The sequence below is a fragment of the Octopus sinensis genome, linkage group LG24, assembly GCF_006345805.1.
Source record: "Octopus sinensis linkage group LG24, ASM634580v1, whole genome shotgun sequence".
Taxonomy (NCBI): domain Eukaryota; kingdom Metazoa; phylum Mollusca; class Cephalopoda; order Octopoda; family Octopodidae; genus Octopus; species Octopus sinensis.
In genome coordinates this window covers 4,165,830-4,192,097 of record NC_043020.1, presented here as the reverse complement: position 1 = coordinate 4,192,097, position 26,268 = coordinate 4,165,830, and the positions used below count along the sequence as shown (strand labels likewise).

Sequence of the window (26,268 nt, the reverse complement as noted above, 5' to 3'; positions counted from 1 at the left end):
TACAAATATGATGGGCTTCTTTCAGTTTCCATCTACCAAATACACTCACTCACAAGTCTTGGCTTGGGGCTATAGTAAAGTGCACAGGCCAAAAGTGCTTCACAGAGGGACTGAACCAGAGGTCAAATTTTGGTTGGGAAGCAAGCTTCTAAACCACACAGCTATGCCTGTGCCTTGATACACACACACATATCATCATCATCATCATTGTTTAACGTCCGCTTTCCATGCTGGCATGGGTTGGACGATTTGACTGAGGAGTGGTGAACCAGATGGCTGCACCAGGCTCCAATCTTGATCTGGCAGAGTTTCTACAGCTGGATGCCCTTCAACGCCAACCACTCTAAGAGTGTAGTGGGTGCTTTTACATGCCACCAGCACAAGGGCCAGTCAGGCAGTACTGGCAATGACCATGAAAAAATCATGTTTTTTTACGTGTCACCTGCACAAGTGCCAGTAAGGCGATGCTGGTAACAACCACCGCTGGTACACGTGTGTGTGTGTGTGTGATCCAGTCAACAACACCGTGACATGTATGAAATAAAGGTTGGTGTTGAGAAGAGCATCCAATGAAGCAAACCCATGGCCCTGTCACAAAGTGGAAGGGGGAAAAGAAAAAGGATCAATGCCTAGTACAAGTTTTGGCTTCGTGCAGTTTCCACATAATATAAGAAACAAACGTGGATAGATTTCCATCTTATCGTTTGAGATAAACATGAAACTCCATTAAATCTTGGTGTTGGGGAGGGGCAGGGGAGGACATTGCACAATGTGTGGGCGCTGTCCCCTCTTTCCCATAACTCACTTGTTTTGCAGATGGAGTCATACCAGCTTGGACTACGATAACGGCACGAGTGATGTTCTCCTCTTGCATTCTTTGGCAGTAAGTTTTGATGGTCTTGATTCCAACTTTGGGATCCTCAGGGAAAAACACAAACATTTGATCTGTACAGGATTAAAAAAAAAAAAAAAAAAAAAAAAAAGATTTACTAACATTTAGGAAACAGTACTGAATATAACTCAATCACCATGGATACAAATATGGAAATAATAATGGAAAGAAAGTTTACATGTGTGTGTGTGTGTGTGATCATCATTTAATGTCTATTTTTCATGCTGGCATCGGTTGGATTGTGTGACAGAAGCTGGCAAGCCAGAGGATTGTACCAAGCTTCACTGCCTGTGTTGGCAGAGTTCTTCCTAACACCAACCACTTCACAGTGTGTGGGGTGCCTCTTATGTGGCACCAGTGGGGTCACCAAGTCACTTGTGCCAGGTGATGTGAGGTTTAACTGCGACAGAGGTACAGAAACAGGTGTCTTGCTTTGGAGGAGGGACATGGCTAACCCAGACAGAGTAACACAAAGAGATGGTAGCAAAATGCCAATACGCACACACATCTATATATCTATCTACATATCTATATGAGTGTGTATCTTTATATATAAAGCAGAAGTTGTCTGTGTGTGGCAGGTTTAGTAGCCTTCAACTAACACTATCTCCTCCGAGACCCTGCAGCGCAAGTTGACCAAAATTGAGAGTATGATAGAAGACTTGCTCTTCATTCCATAGAAGAAAAAATTAAAATCGGACCATGTAAACACCAAAAATTATTTACATCAAAAAGGTGCTTTTTTTCTATGAAAATCCCTATTTTTTACGATTTTTTGACTGCTGTGTCGTCATTTTTCGGTGTATTTCAACCAGAAAAATGTTCACTTAAAGAGAATAACAAGCTACATAATGCAATTTTTTTACTTTTCAAACATTCCAATTCTAAAGGGTCAAAACAAACCCGAGTAACGCCAGGCAATACTGCTAGTATATATATGTATGTTGTTGTGAAATCCTGACAACCCAGTGGGATAGCAAGTGAACTGTCCTAAACCATATAAAGATGCATGCGTACTGACAATGCAATGCACAGTGTGGTGTGTGCAGTCGCATCTGTGAAGGCAGTTGCAGAAGTCATTGAGAAGAGATATAAGTTTGTTATGTATTTGTTACTGATTTGGTTTTTGTAGTGTTCTAACACTGTCACAGTGAAGTCCATATCCAAACAGAAAGATATAAGAATGGAAACAAGACATTTGAAGCTCTCTGTGGATGTTCTTAGCATGGAAGACTTATTAGCTTCCATGCTACAGTTGCAACGACAACTACAACAGCAACAAGAACAACAGTGGTTGAAATTATTGTTGCAGTCCAAAAACACTTCAGGTTCATTTTCGGCAGACGGGGTTTGCTAATTCAATTCAAGAATTTACTTATAACCCAGAAGAAAGGAATACGTTTTCTGCATACTTCAGAAGGTATGAAGACATTTTCAAAGAAGAATGTAGAAACTGGATGGATGAAAAGAAGGTGCGACTTCTTTTAAGGAAATTATCACCCGCAGAACATGAAAATTATTGGAATTACATCCTGCCAAGAAAACCATCCGAAATTTTTACAATTAACCTGTTATCTATTATATAAAATCCGTTCTGTCTGTCTGTGTGTGTGTCTTCTAGGATCTTGGGCATCCTCCATCCGATTGCGCTCAAATTTGATATGTAGATATCGACGGTATCAGGACGTGTATAAGTCTTGAAAAAATGACAGAAATTGATTCCAGGTGAGAATGCGATTGATAAAGCTGTTTTTGTCCTGCTTTTCTTCCATCAACCTGTACATAACTGCACTTTCCATTTTTCGTTGTTTTTGTACTGCTTAAAGACACGTTTCTTTCCTGCCAGGCTTACAGTTTAAACTATGTTTGTGTTCTCCCTGTCAACAGCCCTAAACTCTTTGGTTGCATATTTGTGTGAATAAAATCGTTTTTCTTTGGAATAGAAAAAAAGTCTATCTTTATTTCTTCTTTTGCCGGTGTCTCAAATTTAGGTTAAATCAGTGTTTCTCAAAGGGGAGGCCTATGGGACAGTTGGACAAGTTGTTTTGAGAAAATTTGGTTTAAAAGTTTGACAACTCAGCACCTTCCATTATACGGAGGGAGGGGGTGTTTTGGTTGTTTAAAATATTCAGTGAAAGAAGTTCACTATTTAATATTTGCAGGGAGTGCTTGAATTTGAAAAAAAAAAAAAGAAAAAAACTGAAGATTTCGTAAACAGAGAATGTGAAAAATTTAAACTAAATGTATCAACTCGGGACATGCTCAAATGCCTAATCATTGTATAAGGATTAACTGCAAGTAAAGATGCAAAGATATGGGCTCGGATATTGACAAAGCCAGAACAAGATTCAACACTGACTTTACAGGCAGTGGCTGAAGAATGCCAAAGGATTATAAATTTATGACAGGACGCACAAAAAATTGAGAAATTAAGAAAGACAGTCTCCATCTATCAACGTCATTTCACACTATGCTGCATCTTCGTACTCAATACAAAATTAGAGTTCTATATTTTTATCTATCATTTACTACTGTAGAAAGGAATTAATGATAGGATATTATAATACATAACAGTCTTCCCTGCTGAATGAAAAGTTAATCACGGTGCATTCAAAACATAAATCTTAATATAAAAAAGGGTCTTAATAATTCGTCCTGATCTCAGTTTTCTCGTCTGTTTTTGTCCTTGAACAGTTGGCGTTTTGTTCCCAGTATCATCCTCGTTCAGGTATTCTCCAGTTGCTAATCTGCTCATGTTTTCAGGTGCCGGACTGTGAGCTCCATTCCTTCTATTGGTGAACTGTTGGGGTCGGTTCCTTGTCGATTTATTATTTGTGGATTATGTTGTTCTATATTGAACTCTTGTTTTTGTAGTTAGCCCTGGTTCTCTTTGTGTGTTTGCTTCCTTGATTGAAAGATTGTCCTGCTGGAACGAGGTGGCATGCGGACACTGTATTTATTCATCCGTTTCCAAATTGTATGCATGCAAAGTGGGGAGAAATCGTCTCCAATTTAATGTTTTCTACAAGTGGATCCCCCTTATTTCTGAGATGTCAACGATGAAGTATTGTGCTTCCGATATTCTGGAGGAATTCAGGTAGGATGTTTCCCACTGTCAATGATTTAATTGAAAATTTAAACATTTGCTCATGGAGGGGGGGGGGGCTGTGTTGGTAGCTGTACAGAGGAGTGCTCTCATGGCTGATAGTGCCATGGGAAGGACTGTCAACCATTGTCTTTTATCTAGATGTAGTGAACTAAGTGCTAGATTTATGGTCTTCATGAAGATACAGTTGGTCCTTTCACATTGGCCATTGCCTTGAGGTTGATAGGGAGATGTTCTAGTTATCATTGTCCTGTTAACATGAAGGAAGTCCCAGGGCTTCTTGTTATCAAACTGGGTTCCTGTGTCAGAGTGGATACAACTTGGTGATCCAAACAATGAAAAGAGGTTGAACAGATGGAAAATTACTGTTTCGGTAGTCATGTCTTTGCAAATGGGTAACTAGAGTACTCATCGACTATTACCAATAAATAACGGTATTGTGTGGTTGATGGTAGGAGACCAACAAAGCCAATGCAGAGGCACTCCCAGAGCCCGATGCCTGTATTAATTGACCCATAAGTGGTTTGTGGAAGCAGGGTTTGAGTTTGTTGCATGTAGAGCAAGCGAATGTCATTTCACGGATTTCGTTAAGGGAGAACAGCAGGTTTTGTACTTTACAGTAGTGAAGTAGATGGGTCACTCCTAGGTGGCAGTTGTTTGTGAAGGGTTACTAGTGTTGTAGTGTCTCTTGTTACTGCACATCTTGATAGTGTGTCTGCTGCTTTGTTTTGGGTTCCTGGTCTAAAGAAGATCTGAGAGATCCAAGTGCCAGCATATAAGTTTTTCATTTTTGATGTCCCTTGCTTATTAAAAGTTATCCCTACCGAAAGTTGATCAGTGACGATGCTGCAGGAAGGGGAAACATGTATTAAGTGGCGCCATTTGTGGAAACATTCTACAATTGCACAGGCTTCCCTTGCAACAATGGATTGGTGTTTTTCTGTTTTTGAAAGGGACCTTGAATAGAAGGCCACTGACCTTCCTTCCCAAGACTAGGTCAGAAGCATTTGTCTCACTGGTAAGTGGTAGTCCAGGTTGTGGAACGGTAACTGCGGAATTTACCAATGCAGTCTTGAAAGATGCAATTGCTGATTTTGCTTCTTCTGGCAGTCCTGTTTTGTTGATATTCTCTCTGGCCCTTGAAAGTGGAATGGTGAGTCTGCAAAAATTCCTATTATTTGATTTAGTTCTCTCAATGTTCTTGGTTCTGGCATATCTAGCAGAGCTTGATACCTTTTAGGGTCAGGTTTTATTGTTGAATTTCCAATAATATGTCCTGAGAGAATTGACTCTTGTCCTTATTCATGCCAGCTGTTTCAGCTGCCTGGATAAATCTCCTGAGGTTATCATCATGTTCAGGATGATGTCATCTAGATTGGAAACGGTTTTTTGAAGATTGTTTCCTTTTATGAATTCATCCATGACACACTGGAAAATTGCTGCAACAAGGTGTATAAAGTCATACAATCTCCCCCCTGCTTTGAATGCTGTCAGTTTATAGTCTTTGGGTAGGAGTTCCACCTGGTGATGTGATATGCAGCTGTCATACCTACGTTGTTGAAAATCTTGTTTGCTGCTACTTCAATTAGAAGGTCATTGATCTGTGGGGTAGGGTAGGCATCCAGTTGTGTGTAGATATTTATAGTGTTCGAGTGATCAATCACTAGTCTTTTCTTCCTTCCATTAAATGTCACGAAGTATTGAGCTCGCCAGGGTCGACGGCTTTCCCGAATTATGTCCTCTGAAAGTGACCTGTCTATTCTGTGCTGAATAAACTCTGTGTTTCTTGGACTGCATCTTGAAGTTGTTGAAATTGGTTTGAGCTTAGAGGTCTTTATATGCCAGGAAGTAGTTCGTATGTGGAACATTTTGGGCTTGACATGGACATGCAGAATGACACGGGTTTGAGCGTGCCCTTGAAGTCAATTGTAACTGCTGAGTGTTGACTGAGGATATCAATTCTGATGATGATTGGAGCTACAAGGTGGTCAGCCACAGGGAAATCAGCATTACATGTTATTTCCCAGTTGTAGTTTGCCTTCAGTTCCCAGTGCTGTGTTATTGGCCAAGTTTACTTTTTCTGGGCAGGTACAACCGTATTGTAGTCCCCAGACTGCAACAAGATTTGCTTCAATAAATGTCCTGTCAGAACCCGTGTCAAGAAGGGCTTGTGTATTGTTGCCCTTAATTGTAAGAGGTACGAGCTGTACTGTACTGTTTGTAACTGTTAAAATGACGAATGATAAGGTCCCATCACTGTTTTCCTCTGAGTCACTCTCAGGTTCTGTGACAGCTGCTGTTTTAGGGAAGTTTTGTTTGGTTTTTGGTGGCTTTTTTGAGGGGCAAACTTTCTCCCAGTAACCTTTCTTCTGACACCTTTTGTAAGTGGAATTTCTTGCCAGGCATTGATTTTTTTTTTAAATGGATGTCTCCACCATACCAAAAGCATGCTGATTTAGCGGCTGTGAGATGGGGTAGTTGATTGATACCAGCTGAGCCTTGCAATAGGTTGCGAGTGTCTTCAATGGCCACCTCCATGGTCTGAGCAAGCTTATAGAGTGTTTCTAAGCTGTCATTTGATGACTCAAAAAGTCTTTGTCTGAATGATGGTGAATGAAGCCCAGCTACAAAGGCATCACCAGTTAGAATTTCTCGGAAACGGTCTGCCATTAGGGCTTGATTTCACACTTCTTGGCCAGCACCTGAAGGCTTGACATAAATTCTTCTATAGACTCATTTTCCTTTTGTTTTCGAGTTCATAACTAATAGCACTTCATTATGTTTGAACCTTTCTTTATAAACTTTGAGTCCAGGCATTCTATTGCTGCCTGGAAGGTTTCAGATCCTTTGATGATGGGGTAGGTTCTTGCTCCACTGAGGATTTTTGCTTTTGCATCCATTTCCAGTAAATATAATCTTCCCCAGTTGGGTCGTCTGGTAGCATCATCTTGAACACTTTGGCATCCATTTAGAATCAAGTTTGAATAAAATTTGTCATAAACCAGTTCAAAAAAGGCTTTTATTCAAACTTTATTTCTGCTTGCTGTCTAATCCATTAATCACGAATGTCCAACAATTAAGACGCGTTTGTTTATATTAGGTAAAGACGGAACCCATCTATCAACACCAGGCCACATTTTTGTATTCAATACAAAATAAGATATCTTTATTTTTACCCATTATTTACTATTGTAGAAAGAAACTGATGATAGGATATTATAATTCATAACAATGCTAAATGTGAGGTTTGGTCTACAGACCTCTGTCGAAAAACTATGGATTTTTGGAGAAGATACTGTATACCTATATATGTATGTGAATGCACACATATATATATATATATATATATACACACACACACACACACACAACATTAAAAGAAAAACTTCTTGACAGAACCAGATTATCTATGTATGGGTGTGTATATGCATACGTATACACACCCATACATGACCTGATGGAGAAGTAGTGAGGGAGGAAAGGTGACACAGAAGAGGAATGACAAAAAATAAGGGTTTTAACATTGGTGCCAATATAATGAGTATAATATTCCCACAAAATGTGATGAATACTTTGTGTCTATGTGAGAGAGAGAGAGAGAGAGAGAGAGAGAGAGAGAGAAGCAAGGTAAGTAAAATTCTGTCTCACCTGTAGGGTCATCGTTGTGGGCCACTAAAACAATCAAATCACTGCGGGCTGGTCGACGTTCGCTATAAAGAGAAAACATTGAACATTTGTCATTAACAAGAGTAAACTTCATCATCATTAACAGTGTTTTAATTGAAATGAAATAATAACCACACATCAAGATTCTCTTTTATACATATATAACTAGGAATACATTATGCAATGTGTCCTTTTCATTTTTAAGATGGTGTTTTAATGGAGACTAAGTTGCTAGTTTTAACAGGTCAAATAATCCATTAGCCCAAGTTGGGTGGCATCTTGGGTCAAGAGAATCCTAGATCAAACCCAGAACTTCATGGTAACAAAGTCCTATCAATGAATCCATCATTATTACAAAACAACTGAACCAAGGATGTCATCAAACTCGTTTGAACAATGAATTTTGGTTGACATTGAATAAGGCCACAGGTAGAGTCTATAATATGCAGGACTGGTCAGTGCATTGGTATGGGACCTGCAAAGCCAAGGAAGGGTCTCTTCACTCTTGAAATTCTGGTGATGCCCCCCATCTCACCTCAAAATGTTCCATACTGCAAAATTTCTCTGAGAAGAGGAGAATGACAGTGGTCCTGACCACAGACAACATACAACAGTTTTTTGTGCAGTGGTACAAAAACTGAGGGTATACACCTTTCCAGCATCACGGAAACAGAATTACTGAAAATCTTGCTGTAACACAAAATTTCATAATATAAAACTTATTTTCCAGTGATATCCATGTTAGAAGAATGGGGCAGCCTTAACTCTTGAGAGAGTTGTAGGGAGATCTTTGGGGAACACATAGCACATCTTTGGCATTTTAAACTGAGCAGATCTTATTCTGCTCCAAGGCTTGAATACAGCAGATTTCAAGCAGCAAGAAAAAAGAGAAATGGTGAGAGAGAGAGAGAGAGTACTACAATTAACCTCAGTACAGGTCTGGTATTTTTTTTTTCTTAAACTCCAAAAAGATAAAAAGTAAAATTGACCTCAGCTGGATTTGAACTCAGATTAGAGAAAGCTGAATCAAACACACCAAAATATTCTATGCAGCACTCTTATGGGATAACCAAATTACTGCAGAATGTCCATGTTACATGAAAGCCAAATAAAATATAACATTTGGAATTATGGAATTCCAGGTTTATGCAAAATTGCCAAGGCTGGAGTAATAATAATGTCTAAAGTAATAATACTGAGTTGTAAAGAGTGTCAATAGACGATGGGAGGAGGTTCCACCTTGGCACAGAGGGGGAGAGGAGAAGGAGATGTTATACAGATACAATAGTACAGATGTAGAGAGGAGGGAAGCAGAGAGGTTACATTACCTGGGTTTGTCACCAAACTGGTCTTTGAACTCCTCTAAAGTTTGGTCCAATTCATCTTGTGTCACCAAATAACCACGATCATGACAAATCTGAAAATAGCAGGATATAGGTTTTATTATAATGAAGATCATCATCATCATCGTTTAACGTCCGCTTTCCATGCTGGCATGGGTTGGACGATTTTGACTGAGGGCTGCACCAAGCTTCAATCTTGATCTGGCAGAGTTTCTACAGTTGGATGCCCTTCCTAATGCCAACCCCTCCGAGAGTGTAGTGGGTGCCTTTTACGTGCCACCGGCACAGGGGGCCAGTCAGGCAGCACTGGCAATGGCCTTGCTCGAATCTTTTTATACATGCCACCGGCACAGGTGCCAGTAAGGCGACGCTGGTAACAATTAAGCTTGAATGGTGCCATTTTACGTTCCACTGGCACGGAGGCCAGATAGCAACTCTGGCAATGCTCTCGCTCGGTGAATAATTATTATGTTTGACAGAGTAATCTGAATGCTGAAGGGTTAACATTACAACCCAATGCCAAGCCCTTGTTTTTCAAGCCAGAAGAGATTTTAGCCTTCACCAATCATTAACACTTCCCAAAGCTTGGCTGAGGCTCACATGGAGTATTATTCTAATATTTGGGATGGTGTTACAGCTGCACTCACAGGTAGCATCCAGAAAGGGCCACTCAACTGTTTAGCAACACCAGAAGACATGCCTCAGTCTCTGGCCTAAAGCTGCACTGTCTTCTCTCTCTGCTTTTGTACTGCTACTATTTTGGCCTCTACTCTTTAGAGCTGGCTGGATCATTCCATCCCATCCAACTTGCCACTCTTTTTTCTCATCACTCCAAGTCCCACACTAATCAATGTCACACAATACATGTTAAAATGAGCAGTGCACAGTCCTGGGGCAGACAGACAAAGTAGATGTGTTGTTTGACTAACGATTAGTCTACTCAGTTCAATCTAACACAACACAGGAATGCTCCATCTGTGAACTACATAGTTGCTTAACCAATTATTTACCTAATCAACCTTTACTTAATATCTCCTTCACAGTGTCCATCTATCCAGTCAACATCTATACAGAGTGTAATGCCTTTATTCTACCTAATAATGTCTACAGGTTACAACTTCGTGCAATAATGTAGTCTCAGCAAACAAAGTCAAAATTCCTGTTACCATCACAACACGTCAAGCTATTTCTCGCTATTTACCGATTTTTCCTATTTCTCCATTTTCTTCTATTTGTCAGTCTTTCTCTGTCCATTCATCTCTTGATATCCATAGTCTCTCTCGCTATTTATTCCTGCATCTCGGGCAGAAAATATGAGAAAAAGAAGCCTTTTCTCCCCCATAACAAAAACAAAACAATATTATCAGAAATTGCTTTAGGTAATATTTTCAAACTTTCACAAAGAACTTCCACGCAGTTACATACACACCAACAATACAAGTAGCTTATACATACTCTTTGCTCTTTTACTTGTTTCAGTCATTTGACTGTGGCCATGCTGAAGCACTGCCTTTAGTCGAGTAAATCGACCGCAGGACTTATTCTTTGTAAGCCTAGTACTGATTCTATCGGTCTCTTTTGCCGAAACGCTAAGTTACAGGGACGTAAACACATCGGCATCGGTTGTCAAGCGATGTTGGGGGGACAAACACAGACACACAAGCTTAAACACACACATATATATATACATACGACGAGCTTCTTACAGTTTCCGTCTACCAAATCCACTCAGAAGGCTTTGGTCGGCCCGAGGCTATAGCAGAAGACACCCAAGGTGCCACGCAGTGGGACTGAACCCGGAACCATGTGGTTGATAAGCAAGCTACTTACACATATTTTATATATACATACATACGACAGTGGGAGTACCGCTAAGGAACTTGGATAAATAGTCATATCGAAACTTATTTCGTCTGTGAAATTCGATCCACGAAATATATTTCAGAAGCTTCGAACAAAAACTGAACCAAGTTTTTATTTTTTTATTGTTCCTCGAGGTTCCCTTGTCTTTCCTTCGAAAGATAGTGCAAAGTTTATTTTAAAATATTACTGGAGGCACGTTTCATTTCGATGATTGTCCGAGGACTGACGATGGCCGGACGGTCAGCAATTAGAGAAACACAACGTGGTTCGTGCTTAAATAAATAATATATAATACGTTGGTAAAGAAACAACTAAAAAGAAACGGCAGTGAGCATTTACCTGCATTATAGTCCTACGAATACGCCATAATTTATAAGTTTCTTGTTCGTCATCCATCTCCAAGAATTCGCTGGAATATTTCTTCTATTTTCTGCGATTTCAAATGAACCAAACCAGACCCCGGAACCGGAACTGCAATGAGTCGCAAATAAAGACTTCCGGTTTTCGAATCAGCCGTAGTTTCGTAAAATCTTGCTTAAATGAAGATTTCTGACGAGTAAAAACTAAAGTAAATACATATAGAGGTACAACTTGAAAACGGTGGTCCCGGTGCGCGCACTCGTGCATCCGCGCTAGCTAGTCGTGACTAGTCGATCCTAGCAAAGTAAATAAAACACAAAATAAATAATTTTTGTTATACAAGGTAAGAATCGACTGCTCATGACTAGCTTGCGCGAGTGCGCGCACCGGGACCACTGTTCACTAGTAGTAGCCCTCTTAAAATTAACGTCAGCGGGATTTGAACTTAAAGAGCCAGAAAAAAATACCTTTCCAACCCGACATAGCTACAGATGTGTATCGCCACCACCGAAATCTTCATCAAATTCCGCTCAGACACGGTTGGTTCAGAATAGGGATTTATTGGCAAGAAGAGTTTCAGAAAATTCACACGAACCGAATTTTGACCCTCATAGCTTTCAGGAAAATGGGGGTCTTTTGAAAGTTTGTACAAATACCCTTTAAAAGGCATAGATTACGATTTTAAAGAAATTTATTACAAAAACTTTTTCTGGGGGTGTGGGGAGGGAAGTTTCGGATCAGGAAGATCACATATTTGGAATTTCTCCGTTTTGACGGGGATTTTACCTTTTTTTTAATGAAAGTTTAATAACGATAATCTTTTATTCATACGAACGTAACTCATATGAAATATGTCAAATAACAGTGACAAACTGATATGACACTGCATTAACAAACAACCGCAGAAATTGTATTCACCTCAATAGACGTCACTGATTGGTTGAAATTGCCGAAATGCAAGAAATTAAACAAGAAATAGCTTACAAACTACAGAATTTTCTCAAGAAAGCCAAGAGAAAAAGATGTTTTATGTTGACACATTCTACCAGTATACGAAGTTTAAAAGTGTTTAGTTACAAAGAAATTATTTTTAAAATCTGCCGGTCAAAGTGAAAAGATCCTTTAACATAGGCACAAGACAAGGAATTTTGGGGCGAATTTTGGGTTGAAGGTAAAAATGCCCACAGCAAGATTTGAACCCTGAACATAGGGAACCGGAGTAAATAATGCAAAGAAATTTGTTGGATGTTGTAACAAACGGTGATACGGGACATCCAGGTCAAAACGTAGGATCACCTTGACAGAAACAAGGGCGAATGGGTTCTCAAATTTCTGATAAAGAAAACAGTAAAGTGAGAGAGGGAGTGAATGAGAGGAAATGAGAAGAAAAGAGAATAGAAGAGGGAATAAGAGAGAGAGAGAGGAAGGAGAGTAGAAGAGGGAGGAAAGAAAGAACAGAAAAAAGTGTGGAGAAGGAGTGTAAATGAGTGGCAGAGGGAGGGGGTTATATATATATATATATATAAATAACTCCTTCTCTCTCATATATATACATGTCTGTGTATGAGTAGAAAGAGAGAGAGAGTGTATGAAGGTAATAAAAATGCGTTAGAGAAGAAGGTATATATGAATAGCGTGAGAGGGGGGAAGAGAGAGGAAGATATATATGAATAGTGTGAGAGGGGGGAAGAGAGAGGAAGATATATATGAATAGTGTGAGAGGGGGGAAGAGAGAGGAAGATATATATGAATAGTGTGAGAGGGGGGAAGAGAGAGGAAGATATATATGAATAGTGTGAGAGGGGGGAAGAGAGAGGAAGATATATATGAATAGTGTGAAAGGGGGGAAGAGAGAGGAAGATATATATATGAATAGTGTGAGAGGGGGAAGAGAGAGAGAGAGAGAACGGTTCTGGTGTTTTCTTGTTTTGTTGCAAACTCCGTCGATGCAAAAATGATGACTTCCTTGGGTCGGGTCTTATTGACCGGCTTTTTGGCGGCCAAACCGCTTTCTTGTAATTTATCAAGCAACGTAAGGAATTCTATTTTCTTGTTTGTTGACATAATTATTTATTTGGCCTTTGCCTTTATTATTCCGCATTGCAAAACGAAACCTACATGAGTGTATAAATGAAATAATTGTGACCGATGTCAATATACACCCACGCGGGTCTCTGTGTTCAGTTTCGTTTCCGAAAGATCCTCTCTAGAATCCTTTTAGTAACAGTGATTTCGAAGTTTTTCTGACTCTGTCTGCACAAGCCACATTACTCGACGGACCTTCGAAGTCCCTGACAATATCATATTTCATTTGTATTGAATCCTTCAGTTACCTTTTAATTTTAAAAGCGATCATCCTGAACCCTCGGGCGAAACTGCATTTGTCCCCATTTATCTATATCTACATTCATATATGCCAAGTAAATTGACGACTTTATTACCAAATAAGTTTCCATCTGGTTATATTTTCACTCAAATAATCGTATTTTTGCTTTTCCAAATGCGTCTCCTTCATTCCTAGTAAAATCTCTTATTTTCTTCAACGCTATTTTTAATAAGTTAATGATGAACCCGAGAAAGGAAAATAGAGTTGGACTTTCGGAATTGCTGTCTGACAATGTTGGATTTTCTCCGTTTTGGTCGTAATTTCTTTTAAATCTTTTTTTTTTTCGTACCCTTTACTTCAAACAGAAAGTTGTTTTTTTTAATCCATAATTTATAAAAGTTTAGATATATAAAAGACTTTATATATTATACATATTCTAATAAGTCAACATTTTAGAAAGGGTGTGTAGATTCCAGTGTCCTCACACATAAACAAACGCAGTTGTGTTCGTTTGCAATCTTTCATGAAAAAAAAAAAGGTCCTGTTGACGGGTGGGGAATATCACCTAGTTTGGCAAGAAGCAAAGGTTGATGAGATGGACATCAAAATCAGACAAGATTTGGCTTGGTGAATTCCCTCTGGCGCATGCGAGAATGGAAAGGTTAATGTTAAAAACAATGCTATACATGTGTGTGTTTACTGGGCTTCTGTATAATTTCCACTTACCTAATTCCACTCTTGAAATGTTAACCCATCTGCAGCTTTTGTAGAAGACACTCGTCTGGGCCATTGCACAATGGGATCAAATGTGGAACCACATTGCCATGCCTTCTATGTCGTAGTTGATGTTCGTGACCTTTGATTTGGACAAAAGATTGCCCCAAGTTAATTAAGGCTTATTTAATGATTTGTTTGTTATTTCAGCCTTTGACAGCTAAAACCATCTACGACTTTTCTGCTAAGACTATTGATGGACAAGAAGTGTCTCTGGAGAAATACCGGTAAGTGATTTGTTTTCGAAAGGGTTCCAGCCATGGACTTCCATTCTTATTCCCAGACTCAATTAGCCCATGAACTGTTTGCTGAGTCTTTGAGACAGAGGAAAGTGATGAATGGGGTAGTGTGGGTGGGGGGCTGGAGAAATTCACTTGTTCGTTATTGTCAAACTAAGAGTCCTTCTCTTTGCAACAGTTACGTGGTGGCAGTAATCCAGGCCACAGTTTATATTGATCACCGAAGGACAGGTTCAATTCATCCAACAAACTTCTGTGTTTCCATTAATCCAGTTTACCCTCAAAGGTTGCATTAGATTCTGTGTTTCCATTAATCCAGTTTACCCTCAACGGTTGGATTAGATTCTTTCTAGAAGACCCTTATCCACGGAACTGTGCATTAGGATTGATCCTGGTGCCATGCGGTTACCAATGCTTATAACTCTTTACCGATGTTTTGTAAATATTGGGTATAATTTGTAGGAGATTTGCTTGCTATTTCTAGTAATTTGGAAGCCTTATTTAACTTTGGCTCAGCCTTCATTTAGCTGATCCATGAAAATCATTCCAGTAATGACCATTCCATCTGTCTTCTCAGCAGAGTGTTAGTAGTCGACCTTTCAATATGAGATTGCCTGAGTTAACCTAAGAATGTGAAGCAGAACCTTTCATCCCTTCTGGAGTTAAAAGATGAAATCCTAGATCCGGACTCGAGTGGATGGCAGTGACTAGACCCTCTCCTCAAAATTGCTGGCCTTGTTTCTAAATCAGAAGCAATTATTATTAGTGGTGGATGGCTGAGTTTGGGCATCAAACAAAATGTTTTGAGTTGAAATCACGTCAAAGTCGACTTTGCCTTTCATCTTCTGGGAGTTGATAAAATAAAAGACCGGTCATCTAACCATTGTCAGTTTACGTCCACTTTTCCATGCCAGTAAGGGTTAGATATTTTAAGTCGGTATTTTATGCCAGGTGCCCTTGCTGTTACACTTTTGGTCACCACAGGGATATGCTGGCCCCGTTTGAAACCTGAGGTACTTGCAATTATTATTTAAATTTTTGTTTTGATCCTTTCACTTGTTATACTGTTATCTCACATCTTTGTTTCTGATTTCCTTTATCCATTTTAGGGGCCATGTGGCCATAATTGTCAATGTTGCAAGCAAATGAGGCTTAACCACCTCTAACTACACACAGTTAGAAGAACTTTATCAAAAGTATGGTGAGTCTAAGGGTCTTCGTATTCTAGCCTTCCCATGTAACCAATTTGCTTCCCAGGTAAGTTCTCTAACTCTTTATTCTAAGACAAATTTTCTCAAAGTTTCTTCACAGGATGCCCAAAATTCTGAGATAAAATTTAGGGGTTTCACAAGATAAGGGTTTTTTTTTTAATTTTAAAAATTTAGCTCATGAAACAAAAAACATTTTAAAGATGATTATATTTTTTTAATATTATTTTTCTAAAATTGTTTTTGTTTAGTCTTAAAAGGGGTCAGGATTCTGGGATTTTGGTAAATTCTGAGTTCAAATCTCACTTTGACCTCCTTGGGTGGCATTTCGTCTAGGACTCCGTAACAAATGAAATGCCACTCAAAGAGGTCGCAGTTAATGTCCACTTTCTGAGGAATATTCGAGCCAAGCCTGTATCTGAAATCGATCTTTCTCCCTCGGTTGTCCCCTTATTGTCCCCAGCGGAGTGATTCTAATTTTTTTTAAATCAGTGATATAAGGGAGGCAACTCTTGTCCGATCAGCTTTAAATTTTCAATATTATTTTATTAGCGATAATCTAAATTTCTGAAGTTAGCCTGGCCTTTGCACAAAGATGAACTGTAAATTATTCAGCAGCGAGCTGAGTGAGTTGTTACTGCGCCAGACAAAATGCTTAGCGGAATTTCGCCCATTGTTACATTCAGAGTTCAAATTCTGACGAGGTCGACTTTGCATTTCATCCTTTCAGGGTCAATAAAATAAAGCACCAGTTAAACCCTAGGGTCAATGTAATCAACAACCCACCCCCACCAAATTTCAATCTTTGTGCTTATAGTAGAAAGGATTAGTATTAGTATTAGTATTAATATTTAGATGATGAGCTGGCAGAATTGTTAGCAAGCCAGATAAAATGCTTAGCAGTATTTTGCCCATTGCTAACGTTCTGAGTTCAAATTTCGCCTAGGTCAGCTTTGCTTTTCGTCCTTTTGAGGTCGATAAACTAAGTACCAGTGAAACACTGGGATCAATATACTCGACTAGTCCCCTCCTTATCAATCCTTCTGGGGATTGATAAAGTATCAGTCAAGTTGTGGGATCAATCAAATTGACTAAACGCATCCACTAACAATTGCTATGTGCCTAAAGGAAGACAATTGGCAGAATCGTTAGAGCATCCCACAACAGTGCTGTGTCTATCAAGCCAAATACCTGTCATCTACTGGAGAAAATCTAATCAGCAGCTCCCTGCACCTAAAACTGGGGGTCTTCTTTCTATATTAGAAAATCATTTTTTTACAACCTCTCTTTGGTGAGGTTACCCTCTACTGCAGCAGTAGATGTGTCCATGGTGCTACTGTATTCTGTATTAGATAGTAGGGTATAAGATGAGGGAGATTTTCTGCTCTTTCTAGCCGATAAAACAACTATGTACAAGCACTGAAATGCACCTCAGATTCTAGTCTGGAAGTAAAATAGGAAATTGTTAGAATTGATGGAGATTTTTGTGCATCAAAAATTGTTTTTGTTTCTTTTAGGAACCTGGAACTAACGAAGAAATCAAAGATTTTGTTAGTAAAAAATATCACGTTTCCTTTGATATGTTCAGTAAAATCGATGTGAATGGCAAGTCAGCTCACCCTTTGTGGACATTTTTGAAAAAAGAACAGCCTGGATTTATCACTGAGTAAGGAACTTTTCTGAACTTCATTATTTTCCTCAATAATTTAGTACCAATTTACTAATTTCAGATTTTTTTTTATATGTCTGTCATGCGTGGGAAATGAAAAGAAGTTCACCTACCTTCTCTCAGCTCTGCTTGTCTAGTGGTCACTCCAGTGATCCTACCCTACCCTGTCATCTGCTGCTATCTGATCAACCCAGGATTGAATCCCCTGACACCTGTTCACGATGCCTTGGCCAGCTACAAGAGCCCAACCTCATCCTGTCTCCCCCGGCACTTCTCATGCTTCCTCTTCCAGTCTGTCCCTTGACCATTGACGTCGTGGCCCTCTTCTTGCAGCTCATCCCCCCCCCCCCCTGATCTCAAAGATCACTTCCTCACTTTACTCCATGTCGAAATCTACCACCCACCTGGGTGGGCGCCTTGCATGTCATGATCTTCTTAAACTGGGAACCTCATTCTCTTCCTTTTCTCCACAATCATCATCCAAGGAAGCGACAATCCTATGAACGTCCAAGAGATGACGCAGCATTCCATCCACAGAGATATTGTTTTGGGACTTAACAGCCGTCACTATTTCTCTCTTCAACTGAATTGTGCAGGGTGCCTTTGGTGGCTTCACCCAGACTTCATCTCCCACCTCCACGAAGTCAGGCCCTCTCTCTTCTACAGGGCATCTCTATGGTTTACTTGGATGCTGCCATTCATATTTGATTATCACTACGTGGCACAGACTCTTCGGCCTGTCCTGATCGGGGTGACATTGTACCCGAACATCACTTCCAGCAGTGGGACATGTCCCCTCTCTGCCATGGCCTTGATCATTCAATGATGTCTCTCCAGGATCCCATTTCCACTCGGCCTCTATGCTGCTCTGGAAAAGCAGTGCCCTTTCCACCTGTCAAGCATCTTCTTCAGCACCTCTGAATGAAACGCTGTGCTGTTGTCCATCAGCAATTCACCCAGAGGGCCATGCTCTAAGAATACCTCGTTTAGAATATGTGCCATCTCGGCCACAGTACCTGTCCTCAATTCCCTCCAAATGGCCATCCGGCCTGGCCCACAATCAACCATCGAGGCATACGTCCCCTGCCAGTAGTGTGTTACATCCACTGCTAATCATCTCCAGTTGTGCTCTACCAAGATGTTTCCCTGCTAAAGTACATCCGAGGCAGAGTCGATGGATTGACACCTGTCACAGTTCCCGACTACCTTTTGGATGCTCCATCTGGTAATGTTGGCGTCAACCCTCCTGGCGAGATACAGGGTCTTATCCATGCCCATATGCATGGCATGCAGTCTCCTCAGCTCGGGGTCATTTAACTGACACACCATGGCTACCCCTTGCTTTGATTCTTCTGGCTCCCCTAACCAGGCCTTTTTTTACCCTGGTTAGAGCATCTGCCTTGTTTCTCTCTGAAGGCACAAAGACCACATTCAGCTTCAGGCCAAACTTGCCAATCAGCTCCCCTAGAATCCCTAGGTGGCACTTCACTTGTTTTTCTGCGGCCCCTTTGGTTCACACCCACTTCTTGTCAGTGGTTACTGATCCTTCACGGCCAAATTCACTCCCTTCAGCACTGTATCCAACTCAGCAACATTGATGTGGTTGTGGTCGTCTGCTTTTTGAAGCCAGGCAGCATCCTCCTCTTTGGTACCTCCAATTTCCAACACAACTCCTATCGCAATGCTGCTAGCATCACACCATGCGGTCCTGCTATCCAATTTGGGCACATGCCAGTTCCCTCTGACTGGGTCTTCCTCTCTTGTCCTCAGGCCCAACTTTGAATCACAGCTTTGCATTCCATTCACCAAGTTTCCACACAGTTTCTCTTTGGTGACTTGCATTCACCCAAGTTGCTCCACAGTCAAATTGAACTCAAGACTTCAGGTTTACAAAGTGAACTGGTTAACTCCTCAGCCATTTAATCCAGGATTAAATACCAGCATTGATATAACTGACTAAAATACTTGCTGGTAATGCTCCAGAATGGTCGATGTCCATTGACTGAAACTGTTAAAAGAATAAACTAAAGTGTATTTATTTGTATTTCATGTTGCAGTGGCATCAAATGGAATTTGACCAAATTCCTCATCAACAAAGAAGGTGTTCCTGTGAAACGTTATGGTCCAAAAACAGCCCCAAAGGTGACTCTTGACGCTTTCCTCTTCTGCCATTAACAATGCTAAGCTGGTCTTTTATTTGTTTCTTAAATGATATTGAGGCATTGTTTTACAGTTGGATGCCTTTCCCTTGATAACACAGTGTTTGTCCTTGGGTAGCAACTGTTTTTTCCCCCCTATTTACTTAACCCCAGTATGAGAAATTACTAATATTTCCTTCAAACTTTGCTTTTGTTACATTTATGCAAATCTCTATGATGCTCGTGATCAGAGATACACATATTGTTAGCCACCAGGGGACATGCTCAAGTGGTTAATGTCAAGCAAACTGACAACAGAATATTTGCTATAATGATATTTTTGTTTCAGCAACTCTCTGCTGAATCTGTTTGAAATGGAATGAAAAATAAGTCAGTTTCCAAATATCACAAAAGCCACGTTTGAAGAGAATAGTTATCTCCCTTGATTTCTAGATAGAAGCAAATAGGAAATAGCAATTTACTGATCGAAGACAAAAACAATAATTCGATCCATTGTATAATTTTTCCCTTTTATTCAAATCCTATGACTGGCACCCGGCCGTTGCCAGTGCCGCTGGACTGACCCCTGTGCAGGTGACAAGTAAAGAAACACTGTTTCGACCCTGTGCTTGAGGAGACCTGTTGTGTCAAGTACATCAACATCAAAAATCAATGGAAACTGTAGTTGTGATCCCTGTGCCGTAGCACGTAAAAAGCACCATCCGAACGTGGCCGATACCAGCGCCGCCTTGACTGGCTTCTGTGCCGGTGGCACGTAAAAAGCACCCACTACACTCACGGAGTGGTTGGCATTAGGAAAGGCATCCAGCTGTAGAAACACTGCCAGATCTGACTGGAGCCTGGTGCAGCCTCCTGGCTTCCCAGACCCTGGTCGAACCGTCCAACCCATGCTAGCATGGAAAACGGACGTTAAACGATGATGATGATGATTCAATAAAGATTATTTCTTCCACTCATTTTTCAAAATGCTGATCTCAAGGTTGAGTTTATTTGTTTTGTTTTTTTTTTTGTTTTCTGACAAGAAACTTGACTGAATTTTAAACTCAATGCTCTCATTACAAGATACAGATTATAAACATTCAAACACTTCATGTACACTTATAAATGCCAGGCTTCTCAACAGTTTCCACCTACCAATTTCACTCATGAAGCATTGGCTGTCCCTCAGCAGTAATAGAAGTCACTTACCCAAGGGGATTCACAGACAGTCAGGACTTGAGACCAAACAGTAATAAGGCAAACTCTGTCCCCATGAAACCATACTTGCTCTTTGATATACAAAAGGGGGCACAGGAGTGGCTGTGTAGTTGAGGTTTGCTTCCCACATGGTTTTGGGTTCATACCCACTTCATGGCACCTTGGGAATGTCTTCTGCTATAACCCTGGGCCTACCAAAGCCTGTTTGTATGCGTGTGTTGATGTCTCCTTTTTTCTGGATCTTGTAAACAAGTGCCACTGCCATGACAAGCGGCGTCCTTTGTCTCTTCCGAGATCTTTCTGGTCACGGGAAGATAGCAACAAGGAGGGTGTCCAGCTGTAGGAAAACCTGCCACAACAGCCACGCTAATGTGGGAATGGAAAAGTGGAGGTTAAGTGTGTGTGTGTGTGTGTGTGTGTGAGTGAGTGTGAGTGTGTGTGTGTGTGTGTGTGTGTGTGTGTGTTATCTGGTATATGCAGTTGAAACAGTTATTGTTTTTAAAACCCAAATCATGAAATGTTATCTCAGGACAAATACTTCAGTAACTGGCCTATTAATGATGTATGTACCTTGATACGTAAATGGTTATGTATATATATATATACATACACATATATATATATATATATATACACATTAACAAATGTATATTACATATATACATATGTATGTACATGTTTTACTTGTTTCATTCATTTGAAAGCGACCATGCTGGGGCACTACTTTAAAGGATTTAGTCAAACAAATTGATTGAGCACTTATGTTTTTAAATCTGTTACTTATTCTGTTGGTGTCTTCTCCCAGACCATGTTGTGGGGATGTAAACAAACCAACACTGGTTAAGTGGTGATGTGGGACAAACACGTGTGTGTATTCACATGCACACACCAAGCTTCTTTCAGTTTCTGTTTACCAAATCCCTTTACAAAGCTTTGGTCAACTTGGGTCTACAGTAGGAAACACTTTGCCAAGGTGCTGTGCAATGGGACGGAACACAAGACCACGTGGTTAGGAAGCGAGCTTCACAGCCTCTCCTGCATCTCTATATATATACACATTTAAATGCACATATATATATATATGCTTTACGCTTTTTCTTGACTATGGCCATGCTGAAGCACCACCTTTAGTCAAGCAAATCAACCCCAGGACTTATTCTTTGTAAGTTACGGGGGACGTAACACACCAGCATCGGTTGTCAAGTGATGTTGGGGGGGGACAAACACAGACACACAAACGTATAGGCACACACATACATATCTATACATATACATATATATATGACAGGCTTCTTTCAGTTTCCATCTACCAAATCCACTCACAAGGCTTTGGTCGGCCCGAGGCTATGGTAGAAGACACTTGCCCAAGGTGCCACGCAGTAGGACTGAACCCAGAACCATGTGGTTGGTAAGCAAGCTACTTACCACACAGCCACTCCTATGCCTTTGTATATTTATATGAGCAAAATTGCCAGCTGTAAAATTTCGAGAAGAGATCAGAGTAAAGTTAATCGCCAAATCAAAGTGGCTGTTGCATTTTACTACTAGTTTAACCCCAGGCAGATCCTCCACCAGCTGGTTATCGGTGTGGTAATACACCTTATTTATACAGTATATATTGCTAGCGGGGGCGGGGAGTGAATCATCCTCTAGCAGACCACAAGATCACGCGACTGACTCAGTTTTGAGCTGGTTGGCTCGTTTTCAGTCAGGCAATTCCAAACTTATGAGACAGAATGAAATGAGGTCAGACTCGAATTCGATTCCATTTGCAATGGTTGAGTCAGGTTACTATAAAATATGCAGACTCATGGTAAGAGAGGTCAAGTACACATTGTCTCCCTTAGTGTGAGGAGCTCTCGTTCCTGTGTGTGTGTGTATATGTGTAGATAGAGATAGGTAGAGCATCATCATTTAACATATGTCTTCCATGCTGGTATGGGTTGAATGCTTTGACAGAAGCTGGCAAGCCAGAGGATTGCACCGTAAATAGGAAGAAAGGTTATAATTTCTAGTTTTGGCACAGGGCCAGCTATTTTTTGAGGGGAGACGGGAGTCAATTACATTGAGTCCAGTGCTCAACTGTTCCTTATTTTAATGACTTCTGAAAGGATGAAAGGCAATCTGTCTTGGCAGCATCTGAACTCAGAATGCAAAGATGCAGAAGAAATAGCATTGAGCATTCTGCCAGTGTAGGAATGGTTCCATCGTCTGACTACCTTTCTATATCTGCTCTCTCTCTCGCACATCTGTCTGTCTGTCTATCTCTTTCTATCTCTCTCTCTCTCTCTCTCTCTCTCTCTCTCTCTATAATATATATATATATATATATATATATATCTATATATATATATCAATCAATCTATCTATCTAATTACCTGTCTGTCTCTTGTCTTTTCAGGAAATAGAAAAAGACTTGGCTATTTATTGGTAACCAAACCCCTTACTCTCTCAGACTGACATTCTACGGTGTTGACCATTCTGACGTAACTTATGAAGGAAGTTTCCTAAAACCATTCCTTGGTAGGAAACCCCTGATTTCTCTGGTTTCTCTCATTTTGGTCAACACTGTTTTGATGTCTGTCTGTTTGTCCCTCCTTCACTTCATGAATTTTTTTTTTATTATTTAATTAAAGCAATAAAATTAGTTCAGTCACTCAGTGTTGTTGTTGCTTGATTCATTAATATTTTTCTTTAATTAAATATTTATCTTCAATTCTGGAACTGCTGTTAATTACATGGACCAGTAATTACTGGTACACTGTATTTCTACAGGTGAGCGACAAAGGCGAGTGTCAGTACAACTCGGGCAGAGTAAATACCACAAGGTATTTTGGTTCAACATCTGAAGATGTGGGATGAATTTTCTTAAAATCAAGAATGGTGTAAGAGGAAGGGCAACCATGTGTAGGGTACTTGAGGTAGGTATGTCATTGTTGGTGTCAGTGTCAAAATGCAAGGGACCAATTCAAATTTGGCATGGGTCTGTCAGTCCATTGCCTAGGGTTTGTACTTTTTTTATTGATCCTGAAGAACAAAGTTGACTTCTGGGGGATTTGAACCCGGAACAAATACCACAAGACATTCTATCCAACAACATAACAATGGCAGTAGGACACAGGGGGGCTGCCAGGGTTGGAAAGGGGTGCAAATTATTCATCCAGCACTGGGAAGAAGACTGAAGAGTTATTTTGATTTTTTTTTTTTTCTAATTAATAAAGGTGGTGATGTGGGTGGGTGGGGGGGGGAATAAATTTCACTAATGTGGGGGTAGGTAGGGGTGTTTGAGAAACAGTGTAGTTGAATATTCAACTGGTGTTTCTGGCAGAACCAGCTGCTCTTCCTTGCTAAGGGCTCATTCATTGATGGCGGTGGTGGTGGTGGTGGTGGTTGTTATGGCATGAGAAAATATGTTTTTATTTAAATCAGAAAATATCATGAGAGTCATGATTGATCACTACCTTGAGCTTCTTAGGACTTGATGGTGGTGGGTTTCTTTAACCAGAAATATTTAGAGATGTTACCATGGCAACTGCATAGAAATTTATTTTGGTCGATGGGAAATTGTGTTTGGTGGTGAGGGTATGGAGCTAAAAATACCTTCTAGCTTATTTATGCAAAACATTTGTAACGTGGAAAACAACACCTCTTAATTCTGAGCAAACAATGCTGGTACCGAGTTCACAAATCCTCCCTCACCAACCCGCTTCAAAAATAAACCCTCGATTGCATAACATTTTCATGATAACTTTTATTTTTTACCTCAAATGGTCCTGCCTGATTCAGCGATATTCCTAAGGAAAAAAGAAAGGCACCATAACAGGATTGAGTTATCAGTGGTGGAGGCTGTTCTGAAAGCCTAGCTGCTCGAATTAGAACTTGTTGGGCAAAGTTCAGGGAGCTTCTACCTGTGTTAGTAAAAAAGGGGTTCTCCCTCAGAATGAAAAGCACATCGTTTGATGCCTGTGTATGAAGAGCTGTGCTACATGGCAGTGAAACATAAGCTGTGACTACAGAGGACATGTGAAGGCTTGAAAGAAATGAAGCCAGTATGCTTTGCTGGATGGGTAATGTCAGTGTGTTATGTGTTGCATATGGATGTGGACGGTTGTATGAAGAAGGGCCAATCTCTAATTGTGGAGAGAACAAGTGGAAGGGGCAGACATGGGATGAAGTAGTGAGAAAAGATTTTCAGAGAGGATGACAAGGAACTGAGACTTCTGGTGGTTTGTTGTGCATGAGAAGACATATGAAGGTATTTAGAATTATCCTTCCATACAGCCATGTCCCTTACATCCCTCTTCAGCTGAGCTGTGGGATGATGGGTGCTGGTGTCATGTAAAACGTACCCAGTACACTCTGTAAAGTGGTTGACACTAGAAAGGGCATCCAGCCGTAGAAACCATGCCAAGCCAGACATGGAACCCAGGGAGCTCTTATCAAACTGTCCAAACCATGCCAGCATGAAAAATGGATATTAAATGATGGCATATTCTTCCAAGGTATAGCAGACAAAGCACCAACATCTCAAATAATTCCCTTTCTTGAGTGGCTTCTGATTCCAAAGACTTCTACAGGTGGTATTATTAAGACGTGATGCTGGGCCAAAACCTAAGTTACTATGTGGTATGAAAGATGTGTGTGTTACATGCACACTCATACATGTGTGTGTGTGTGCGTGCATGAATGCAAATTTAGCACTGAAACTCGTGCTTTTTCTGAGTTGTCATTTTACCCATGACCCGATCCCATTATTTTATGTTAGGGATCTGTCTTAAGCAAACCCTGAAACCTGGTTGCCAGTCCACCTGAGACACCACCACTGGTCCCATGTTACCACTCATCCATGACCCCCCCCCCCTCTGTACTTTTTATAATATACACCAATACTGCAGCTGGTCTCATGTTTACACTTGTACATTATTTTATTGACCCTGAAATGATAAAAAGTTAAATTCACCTTAGTGGGATTTGAACTTTGCTGCCAAAAGAAGATGGTGGGACAATGGACTCAGCTGATAGCTGTGAATTCATCCTACATGTGACAGTAGGCATTCAAGAAGAACTCACAGCAATGATCATCTGTTGTCAAGTGCATGTGGAGCAGTTTCGTTTTCCCATTTGCATCTTGAAATGGCTTGGCTCACAGCATTTTCACATCTTGTACTGGCAATGTTCCCCTGCAGCACAGCCAGGCCAGGAATGTCTTCAAATTATCCATGGGTCCTTGCCTGAAAATCTGAAATAGACCAGCCAGTTGGTTTTCATTGACACTCATTTTTCCCCAAGAACATTGTCACTTTTGACCACCACTAACCCTCTAGAAAAGGCCATTATGGAGCCTTCTTCCTCTGACTGTAGACCACATCAGACATTTTCATCATCAAGGAATTGCTTGAGATGTCACAGCTTCAGCATAAGTCTTTACCTTGCAACCATGGCACACTCAGTCCTCCACTCAGCAGG

At 40.4% G+C, this 26,268-nt stretch overlaps 2 protein-coding genes across 2 annotated transcripts in view; one reads left to right on the top strand and one right to left on the bottom strand.

Annotated features, from left to right (window-relative positions):
* Nucleotides 1-11,366, bottom strand: part of LOC115223909 (DNA-directed RNA polymerases I, II, and III subunit RPABC1) — a 34,853-nt gene extending 23,487 nt beyond the window's left edge. The window contains exons 1-4 of the mRNA XM_029794638.2: nucleotides 11,210-11,366; nucleotides 8,993-9,081; nucleotides 7,647-7,708; nucleotides 806-945 (exon numbers count right to left, since the gene is read on the bottom strand). Of these exons, the coding sequence (XP_029650498.1) occupies nucleotides 806-945; nucleotides 7,647-7,708; nucleotides 8,993-9,081; nucleotides 11,210-11,266 (348 nt within the window). The 5' untranslated portion in view covers nucleotides 11,267-11,366. The remainder of the gene's footprint in view (nucleotides 1-805; nucleotides 946-7,646; nucleotides 7,709-8,992; nucleotides 9,082-11,209) is intronic.
* A 1,730-nt stretch (nucleotides 11,367-13,096) lies between these two features.
* LOC115223910 (glutathione peroxidase-like) lies at nucleotides 13,097-23,463 on the top strand. The gene is made up of 6 exons (XM_029794639.2): nucleotides 13,097-13,262; nucleotides 14,481-14,557; nucleotides 15,679-15,826; nucleotides 17,295-17,443; nucleotides 19,504-19,588; nucleotides 23,204-23,463. Exons 1-6 carry the CDS (start codon nucleotides 13,185-13,187, stop codon nucleotides 23,234-23,236), a joined length of 570 nt encoding a protein of 189 aa, XP_029650499.1. The 5' UTR covers nucleotides 13,097-13,184; the 3' UTR covers nucleotides 23,237-23,463.
* The last annotated feature ends 2,805 nt before the right edge of the window (nucleotides 23,464-26,268 follow it).